A 10,733-nucleotide genomic window follows, 5' to 3' on the forward strand; every position below is an offset into this window, starting at 1 on the left:
AGGAAAGCGGCGATGACTACAGAATTGTTCCACCGAGAGTAATTTTAAGCTAACTCGCATGCCTCGACCATGCGACTTATCTGTCCGCGAAATCGAGCTTTTGTGCGTATCCGCGTTTAAAGGGAAACTCCGTTCAATTCCGAAGATTTCGAGATAATGAGTGATTTCGAATTAAAAAGCCCTGGTAAAAGACACTACGTCGTTTGCTTCGCGAAAAATGGGATATATATTTTTAAATCTAATTTTAAACACGAGCGGAAATCGAAACCGAAACTTCGGCTCCGTCCGGCAACATTGGCCTCGGGCCACCAAGTACATGGCCATCACGTGGTACCTTATGTCACGTGATCCTCGGCCCAACGACGGACGGGATGGGGGCGGGCATGCGGCAGGCGCGAGTGTCGTCTGCACCGCACTCTTCGCCACGTTTTGGTGTCTACGGCATTCGACGACGTCTGCACAACCGCGGCATAAGTCTGCGACTCTGCGTACGTGGTGTCCATAGTGTGGACGAAACTCCGAGAGGCAATAATCACAAACGGTGAGATGACGACGGTGGTTGTGACGCGGAAGACGGCCGTAATGGCGGGACCACGGCGGGCCGTTGGTCTGCTCCCAAGAAGCGCGCTGCGCAGGCTCGTACGCCAATCACGTGGACACCGCTGAGCGCCGAGAGGAAACGTTGCTGACGTCATGCGCTACGCTCGATCGGAGAAGTAAAAACAAGCAAAAGGGGGCCATGATGATGACGTTTAGCTCAATGTTGGCTCCGCCCATGCCGTAGCCTTGACTGCGCTGTTAGTTGCGCCTGAATTCGCCCGCTCGAGTCAGCCGATTTCGGCAACTTGGCGAGTTGCGAAGTTTGCCGGACCGTTTAAGAAACATTTAGACAGAACTGCGTCGTAATATTTGACGTGTGGTCTTCCTAGGCGATACTGAAGAGGACTGCATTGTTTTTTCAAAACCAAAAATGAAGCGGAGTTGCCCTTTAAGGAAACAGATCCAGTCGTCTGCTCGGTCAACAACACAGGCTGCAGGAAAATTACGAAAATTAAGCAAGCGCTTCGTGAGCCAAGGAGCATGTTAACCCGCTGGCGCCCCACTAAGCAGCTGATACTCGCATTTCAATTCAGGTTTTAGTAGCAATCGAGAAGTCATTTTGACGAGCGGGTTATGTATTATATTACGAACTATGTCCCACTAAAGCGATATTAGTATATTCTTCGGGTTGAAATATGAGCTTAGTTGACTAGCTATTAGGTGAACTGCTGAATAAAAGTATATTTGACAGACAAAGAGATGCTACTTAAACTTAGCCAAATGGTTCTAGCCGGCAGCACGGAGACAAACTGAAGTGAGTCTTCGTTGGAAATTCACGCAGAACCTCTCTGCATTGAACTTTGCTTCGAATCCTGAACGGAGAAAATTAGTACTTTTTGTGGCCGGTCGACCTGAGCAATGGAGACGTATATTGCTGCTGGCTTCGACGGGGGTATAATATAAATGTTGGGAGGCGCGATAGATTGAAAAGCCGTGACAGCTTCTAATGTTGCGAGACGCATCCCCCACCTTTTGAAAACTGATAATTTCCCTCATTCATCATTTGCAGCGAGCAGGTTTTCCTGAATCAAGTAATTGCGAAATCAGCCCAACTCCTTCAGTGTGGTCCAGAGGCTTTTTCGGCAAAAAGCAGCCAAGATGAATATCCAACGCACTGACCGGCGTGGGTGGCTCAAACTTGAAGCTAATTGAACACAACCAAACTCAAGAAAATCAGCTATCGAACCTTCCCGTTCACTTGACTGCAACATTGGTGTTCCCTCCAGTGAAATGCCTCGTCTGTCGTCCCCGGTCCACTGTTCTACATCCTTATAAAGAAACCACTTATCAGTTACCAAGTAGTCGTCACCTTGATTGTGACTCGAGACAGACAAGAAATCAAAACGTTTTTCCGTGATTCCTCCCCATCCAAGAAATTAAAATTATGCGACCGTGTGTTGTGGAGTAAAAGGGCTTTCAAACAAGTGATGGAAGGAAACAATCTACTGAGGTTTCACCACACTGATGAACACTCAGGCAAACTTAAGAAATTTTCGGACCTTCGTCAGTTTACATTGTTCGCCACCGCGCCGACAACACGTATCCGCGAAAGCCACCAGAGACGCAAAGGGGCGCGGAATGACCTGGTCCGGCTGGTTCCCGGTTTCCCCGCTTGGTGGCGTCCGTTTTGCTGGAGTCGCGAATTATCAGCGAAAATGAACCACATGCCGTCATTTCCGCAGAGCAATCGGTGCCGTATAGGGAGGAGCCCAGGGCACAGTACAAGGAATAATATCAGCCCAAGGAGCTGGAACACAAGCTTTTGGATACTTAGACTTGCAATGCAGAAAGCATTCTCAACCGGTTTCTGTAGGTGGGAACGGTCTGATTTGCAACACGGAACGGATTGCCGCGTTCATGGCCGAGAGGGAATGCTTCTCCGTACTTCTAGCAGATTCATATTTACTCTAACCCCGAGTGTAATATAGGTATAAGGAGGCCAACATAACCTTGCCGAGTCAGTCTCCTGAGTATTTTGACCCTGGAACGTTGAAGACCGAATGTTCGAGACACAGAGTTGATAAGGAGCCCAGAGCAGCCTTGCCTACTCACTCTCGCACAAGCCAGCTGTCAAGTCGACACCTCGGCGCTCGCTGCTGCGTTCTCGATGCTCATTCTTTTTTTATTTCTGGCGCAACTTTGCCGACAAACATTTATTTTCAGTTTTACACCTGTCAATCCATTTTCGTCCCTCAACAATATAGCTGGCTGGCTCGTACTAGCTGCTTCCTGTAACGTGGAAGCCTTGCAGCAGAATTCGCTAGCATAATAAAAGCTTGGAAGTGAGGTCTCCCCAGCTGTGAATCCAACGCCGAGCCAATGTACCAATAGCGCACGCGGGAGAAGCGGGTTTAAATTGTTACAGGGCAGTGAGCGCTCCCATGGGAGAGCGTGCAGGAGGCGAGGGGAAGAAAACGAGCACATGCTTTGGAGGGAACGGAGATATGCGAACTAGGAAGGCGAAAGCTGGAGTGCGCGACTGCAACAGCTGTGAACTTGGCGTTCATCTCCAGCCAGAGTTCAAACTTCGGCAGGACTTTCTTTAGAGACGCTACACACGACGATGTCTGCGCCATTGCGGTATAAATTATGTACCATATTCATCCGCGCAACAACACCGCAAGGCGATGCACACAATACATTTTGTGTCGGGTAAATTTAAGAAAGGAAAGGAAGGGCGATCACCCCTCTCCTCCCTCCAAGCCCACCAAAAGCAACTTTTAATGAGAAAAAAATAACAAAGTACACCGAGTTCATTTTTTTAAAGAAATGTGTAGTTTTTGGTGAAATGGAAACTTTAAGGTCAACAAAATATATCTGCACAATGCTTCGTTCGTTTCTTATAAAGAAATCGACTTAGTACACTATGTTTATTTTTTAAAGAAATGTTTAGTTTTTGGTCAAAATGGCAATTAGGTCAACAAAATAGATATGGGCGACGTTTCGTCTGTGACGTCAGGCTTCTCTGCCGAAAGCACCCCCAAAGCTTGACCCATACATCTGTCCCTGTTCCGTGTTACCGTTGCCCCTGCCACGACATAAGTGCTGGGAGGGGGGGGACCGTTTCTTGTTACCGGATCGTTGTACGCTGGAAGAAAGCGGTTCCTAAGATGTGGCCCTTGTGCGTGATGCGTGCAGCGCCTGATGTGGCAGGGCTGCCTGGATGCGGTGAGCCAGGCGGCCAAGGGGTACAGTGTGCGGGAGGCGGGCATTCCCGAGCTGTACCACTTTGTGTACAAAAGCAAGAGCGGGGCCCAGCTGAGCAGCCCCCGGCTGGAGGCCCCCTGCGTGCCCCAGCGGCTGCTGGCCCAGTACCGGCTGCTGCACCACCGCATGTACCAGCCGGCCTGCCCCCTCAAGATCCTCTTCTGGGCCTCGGACAGGGAGACCCTCATGGGATGGGTGAGTGGGGGCGACACTTTTGGGCCATGATACGATGGGGCCGTGCGTAGGTTGTAGATTTTTCGGAGTTCGTTTACGGGGGAACATCGGCGGATCTTTTTCGGTGTTCATTAATATTTTGAGCATCTATGTATTTCAATGATCTGTTCCTCCATTAAAGGAGTTGTGCAACGATTTTAACGTTGAAAGAATTGGCATCTTCTGCTTTTGATATTGTTCACCCTGTCACAAATGACAGGAAGCACATCTCCTTTCATCGAAATGTTACGATTCCGCCGCGCAATAGCGAGGCAAAACTTATAATATTCCCTGACCTGCAGCCGCGAGCGGCGGCCATGAGAAACACGCGGCGTGACGTCAATGGGGAATCTTGTAGAAACATAGCAAGTTGTGCGAATACCTACTCGATAAAAGGTAACTTTTCTATAAATCTGGTCGTTCCAACATATATATAAATGCGTCAAAACCTGGTATCATCGACAAAACTTTTATTATACGGAGTTTTAGTGACACCATCTATCCTAGGTCCACAAAATTGTCAGCTCTCTCTGCTACCGTGAACAGCCGCCAGAAGCCGGAGGGGGAAGGGGACAGAGCCGGACGGGTATGGCCGGACCCGGATGAGACTTTCCTCCTTTCACCATATTGTTCGTGCGGCGCCCGCCAGCACGTGGTCACGCGGTCGCGAGCGGATGAGTTCTCGCTGCTCACTGATGGCTCTAAAGAGAGAACTTTTCTGGAACCCCTCGCCTACACCCTCAACGTCACTGCGCACGTGACCCGGAAGACGACGTACGAGTTGAGAGGCGGCAAAAACCTGGATCTTTTTCATTTTTTTTAAATACAAACTAGGGTATCCAGGCAAAATCTGTTTTCTGTAGTTCACTTCAGAAGTGTCAGGCATCAACTTCCACAATAATTTAAGCAAAGCCCTGAAATTGTTACACAGCTCCTTTAAGAAGACGCTTCATTGCCATGGTGACGCTGACCATAGCACACATACTTTATCGTGCCGAAGGAGACGCCGGGGTAGCGAGATCGGGTGCATAGTTGGGCCCTTTCACCGTGCTTTTCAATGGGCAGGACGTGAGCAAAAAGAGTTTGAAATAAGGACTTAATGCAAATGGCCGATTTTCTCCAGCACCCAATATTTTGACGAGCTTTACACGAAAAGAATGTGTTTAGCCCGCAACTTGGACAAAGATTTTTGGGGCTAATGGGGCTAAAAAAACTACAGACATGCCAGAACTTGGTATTGCAACAATGACTTAAAAAGAGAAGGCAGACGATTTTATTTAAATTTTTATAAATGGTGTTTTTAGGCTTCTTGGGAACCTAGCACGCTGCCTAATTTTTTGTAGACATTTGTGACGCGTATTTGTGTGCCTACGAAAGAACTGAAGAACCGAAACTGAACTATCTCCGTTCTCATTTCAAGGCCTCCGAAAACGGAGGTGACGTAGGAGTGACGTCAAGTGTGAATAGTCGGTATCGGTAGCTTTTAGGAGATCGAGACTCGGGTTACCGCGGTGGATTATAGCGGCGCAGTCGTTTCGTCAAATCTGTCAACATGAACGACATTGCCACTCTCGCGAGCGAGTTGGGGCTTCCATTCAGTGACCTAACACCAACGGAACGGGAGTATGTGTGTGGCGGCTTCCGCCATCACCCGACGGAGACTGCCAAGCCGGCAACAAGCAACTCGTAGGCTCCGAGCAGGGAAGCAGTGAGCAACATTCGCACGGGCGAGACGAGAGCGGCGCGTTGCCGAAGGACAGGGACACGGGGGAGATGTCGAGGGGAAAGCGGCAGCGTTCCGGGAACCGGTTCTTCCGCCCCCAAGATGGAGAAAATAAACAGCACCATTTTTGGTTTTCACCAAAGTTGGATGTCCTCTTTTCGTCGTCAAAGGACACAAACAGCATCCCACGCATGAAAACGAGCGTCGCATGAATGATTACTGGTCTTCAGTCGACTGTTAGAACAGCCATCTACAGCACACAAGTTTGGTACGACTACCATTTTGCAGAATCCTTTGAGTGCAGTGTTCCCAAAGTGAACATGACACCGACATCTGACCCCAAAACCAACGTCTCCCGTGTGTTCTTTTTTTATTTTATTTTGTTTGCCCATAGTTGCTCGTTGCCAGTTTCACGTTCAGCATAGCAAAGAGAAAAACAATTATGCTGTTTTATTTATGATTTAGTAATCATTTTTGGTCCGATTTATACTTTTCATGGTTATTCAAGCAGAAATTAGAACAGTATTTCTAAAAATCGCAAACCAAAACGTGACCGAGGGCACGTCTCTCTTTCCACCAATCGTTGACGCGTCTCTTGTGACGTCACGCTTCTTGGCCCCCCAACATCACGTGAGCTCCGCTTCTCCTGGCTTCTTCCGCAACTCTCGGGGCGTCGCTCCAGTCGATACCAGTATCAGGGGTGGTCCAGCTGCGCCAATTGCGCCATTTTGATAAATTCTCCTTTACCTGCGCCTTGCTGCGCCTAAGGACACAAATTGCGCCAAACTGCGCCAAACCGCGCCAAACTGCGCCAAAAAGGGCTAGTCGGTCCGTGAACGAATCCTTTTTTGGAAGAATGGCGTTTTCGGCTGGCAACCCGGGGGTGTTTTATTTTCTAGGCTAGGTGGTGCCAGAGCACTATAGAGCTATATAGTGCTCTAGGTGGTGCAAGCAGGTGCAAACTGCCGCCCGATATAAAGGGTAGAGCCGTTACCATAGCCATCACAATCCAATTCAGGTTTCCGGCCCAGTGGCATTATTGCGCATTATTGTTTTGTTGCGACCGTTTTGATATGCGGCGTTGTGGCTGTTCATTTCTGCATCACCACTACTAAGTCCTCTTAAAGAGGAGCCAACGTGAGTAGTCTTTTTTTCTGCATGCGCGTTTTAAGTTACAGACCCCATAGTAGAAATTTGCTTGGACGCTCGTTCACCGGCAGACCAGCGGCATCAATACCGAACGTGGTACTCTTTTTGATCGCGTGGTCGTTGCTTGATTTCCTTGTTGCGAATTGTTGCGTGTTCCTTTTCATGTCAAATGCCGTAAACGATTGGTCACCCCTTGGTTGTCATACTGTCGCACTGCGTGCGAACTCAGAATAGAGCTTACAAACATGTTTAATAAATCGCTATAGTTTCGGACTTTCGGCAGCCGTAATATATATCATAGCCTCCTCTATACGGAGAAAGCCTGGCGCGTCGCGTGAAAAGACGGCCGCCGTAAATGGGAAAGGAGGGGCGGAGAAACGGGAGCGGAGAGAACCTTGTCCGCTAGCGCCACAAAAGAGCGAGCGGCCAAACGCAGAAACAATCTTTTTTTTTTTTTCTTTCTCTCTTTTCTTGTCGCTACCGTGGAGAGGAGAAACTCATTGACCACCCTTTCCCGTTTCTCCCTGCGCCCTTTCGAATCGCCGCGCCCGTTTCTCCCCGAGTACGAAAACGACGGTGACGAAAACACAAAAACAAGCGTGGTTCGGGGAGCGGCCGCTCATGACCCAAGCGCTTGCTGTCTAGGTCTGCCCTTTCTGCTCTGCGCTACCATATTGGTCACCGTTGGGCGCGCTCCTCCTCTCCTTTTTCCTGCGGCCGCGCGCTCTATGGCTCCGTCGTCGATGTGCCAGGCTTTCTCCGTATAGAGGAGGCTATGTATATATATAATAATAAAGACATGGCACAGAACTGCTCTATGTTCATGCTGCTCCAAAATGTTTAGTCTTCCTGATACCAAGGTGCTCCAAAACGAGCTTTTCCCTGCTCCAAAAGGGGAGTTTATGTGATACGAATTGCTCCAAAATTGGATTTTTCTTGCTCCAAAAATTGCTCCAAAACCTAAAATGGCCGGACCACCACTGCAGTATGATTATTACCGCGACTGTCCAATTGATTTGCGCGGCATGCAAGCCCCGGTTTCAGCTGAAATTTGGGCAACGTGGCCCGAGACGTGCCTGGAACCCAGTTCAGTTGCCAAAAAAATATCCGAAATTGCCTTCATTGTCTCTTTAAAGGGCAACTCCACTCAAATTTAAAGATTTCGGGACAATGAGTGCTTTAACACTAAAAAGCTCTAGTAATAGACACTATGTCACTTTCTTCGCAAAAAAAATGGTATGTATATATTGTTAAATCTTATTTAAAGGGGCGGTGCAACAATATTCAGTTGGAATGTTTTTCACTTTACACGAGCTCACTGGCACTAGTGGGACTCAAGGATACTCGCACGAAACGCCACTGACCAAGAAATTCCTTTGTTCCGCTGTAATTTTGAGGACAAAACCGAGCGTTTTCATTCAATCTCTCCTTCGCAAAACCTCATGACGTAGCTGGGCGGTAGCAGTACCGCCCAGTGACGATATTTGAATGCGGCTCATAGATTGGGCCCGAGCATGGCGTGGGCACTCGATTTTGGCTCGTGATAGTCGATAGCGATAGCTCGAGAAGCATTCGGGTAGTGTCCCGTGTCCAATCGCTGCAATGATGACAACAGCCGAACCATAACAGTGTCTGGAACTCAGCGCGTGTCCTGTGCCTTGCCAACCCCAGCGCATGGCTATGATTAACATTGGCGGCATATAATCGGCTCTAGATCGCGTGGCCGATTGTTCTGGCTGCGAGTTGAGGGGGTGAACGCTGCTCGTTTTTCTTTATTTTGTTCTGTGACTTCGATTGCATGTGGTGAAAAACGAACGGGTATTTCACAGGTCATTTACGTCAGGGATCCGTTCTAAGCGGTATTCGCGCAAAATACAAAAGATCGTTGCATCGCCCCTTTAAACATGAGCAGAAATCAAAACCGAAACTTCGGTTCTGTCCGGCAACATTGGCTTCGAGCCACCATGAACATGGTTATCATGTGGCATGAGATGTCACGGGATCCTCTACACGACGGGCAGGATTGTGCGGGCGTGCACCAGGTGCAACTGTCGTCTGCACCACACACTTCACCCCGTTTTGGTGTGTACAACGTTCGACAATGTCTGCACAACTGCGGCATCAGTCTACACACGTAATGTGAACGTAACTCCGAGAGACAATAATCACAAATGGTGAGCCGATGACGGCGGTTGTGACGCGGGAGACGGCGGTAACTGGCGGGATGTCTCCCAAGAAGTGTGTTGCGCAGGCACGTGGACACCACTGAGCGCCGAGAGGAAGCGTTGCTGACTTCACCCGTTACGCTTGCTGGGAAAAGTAGAAATGAACAAAAAGGGGCTATGGTATGACGTTAAGCTCAATGTTGGCTACGCCCACGCCGTAGCCGCTGTTGATTGCGCTTCGATTCACCCGCTGGAATCAGCCAATTTCTGGAACTTGGCACGTTGTAAAGTTTTTCAGTTTAACAAACTTTTTAAGAGAGAACTAGGTCATAATATTTGACGTGTGTTTTTCCTAGGTGATACCAAGAGGACTGCATTGTTTTTTTCAAGAACGAAAATGAAGTGGGTTGCCCTTATTACGGCAAATGGTATTGCCGTTTGCCGCCATAGTTCATCACCAGCCACATTTTGTAGTGCTCCGTGCTTATTTGGAAGTTTCAGTAGAACATTGTGTATGTGATTCTTAAAACATAACCTTTTCTAACATGCATAATATACATTTTTCAGTATACAAGCCAGTGTTTTTCCAAATTTCCGTCGGTGCATCCCATACAACAATGCAACTTATGTGTGCTAAAATAAAAACAAATTGAAATATGGCAATTGGTTTAGCGGCGACATTTGAGTCACGGTCTTGCGAGTTGACGGTAATTAATGTGGTTTGCACCGCCTTTTTCTGCACAGCACATGGCTGGCTTCGAGCTTTATGCAGCCTTTGAGCCCCTGGTGGACAAGGATGCGGCAGTGCGTGCCATGAGCAAGCTGCTGCACTGGATCAAGCGGGAGGAGGAGCGCCTCTTCATCATGAGCTACGCCAGCCTCTGAGGGACGGCAGTAAACGTGACGAGGGCCCTCTTGTCGTCACCCCGCGTGCCTTACGAACCTAGGACCAGGGAGGGACTGGATGGAGTTCGTTCAGCCGCCACCTTACTGGCAGCCGAACGTTAGAACAGTTTTGTGGCAAGTAATCGTGCCGTGCGTAAAAGATGGGACGCTCGTGACAATTTCAAATACGTCGCCTCTGCTCTGGGACTAAAGTCCCGTTTGTATATAGTACTTACTTTCGTCAGAGGCAAGTAATTCTCATCCACTGCCTTTTGCAATGTAACGAGCAATTAACTTTTCCATTAAAATAAGTTGTTCACACCAGCTGGATTGGGGTCAGTTTCAAAAGATATGTACTCGCTCGCAAATGAAGTTGAGTGTAGCGTTGACAATTGGTCGACCATTGTCAGGCACAAACGGCGCAAAGGAAATGGACAAAGGAGAGATGTACAGTCACAGTAATCCGAAACAAGGGGAAAAAGTTGGACGGATGACGCGAAAGTCTGACGGGCACTGTGACAGGGTATTTATGCTCGCCTAGGTTTTTATTTGTACATGACTTATGAGAGCCCAACTACCCAGAAAACAATTTCCTGCTCGAAGTTTGTTTTCCTCCTGCTCAAAAACCGCCGATAGAGGAGGAGAACTGGCCGGTTTGAGGCGCGCTTACTCTCTTCTCCGCAGTCACGTGCCGTTTTCTATGGTTTAGACACAACCACCAAATACAATCAAAGTCGCGGGTCATCGAAGTTATACACAGAATATTAAAAATAGAAAAGAAATATGATACA

General features: G+C 48.4%; 1 protein-coding gene across 2 annotated transcripts in view; it reads left to right on the forward strand.

Moving 5' to 3' along the window:
• LOC8027262 (vacuolar fusion protein MON1 homolog A) overlaps positions 1-10,263 on the forward strand; it is a 47,388-nt gene extending 37,125 nt beyond the window's left edge. For both annotated transcript variants that reach the window (XM_029975888.4, XM_040502743.2), the window contains exons 8-9: positions 3,739-4,002; positions 9,802-10,263. In XM_029975888.4, the coding sequence (XP_029831748.2) occupies positions 3,739-4,002; positions 9,802-9,942 (405 nt within the window). In that variant the 3' untranslated portion in view covers positions 9,943-10,263. The remainder of the gene's footprint in view (positions 1-3,738; positions 4,003-9,801) is intronic.
• The last annotated feature ends 470 nt before the right edge of the window (positions 10,264-10,733 follow it).

Source organism: Ixodes scapularis, unplaced genomic scaffold (genome assembly GCF_016920785.2).
Source record: "Ixodes scapularis isolate PalLabHiFi unplaced genomic scaffold, ASM1692078v2 PGA_scaffold2__306_contigs__length_199485367, whole genome shotgun sequence".
Lineage (NCBI taxonomy): Eukaryota > Metazoa > Arthropoda > Arachnida > Ixodida > Ixodidae > Ixodes > Ixodes scapularis.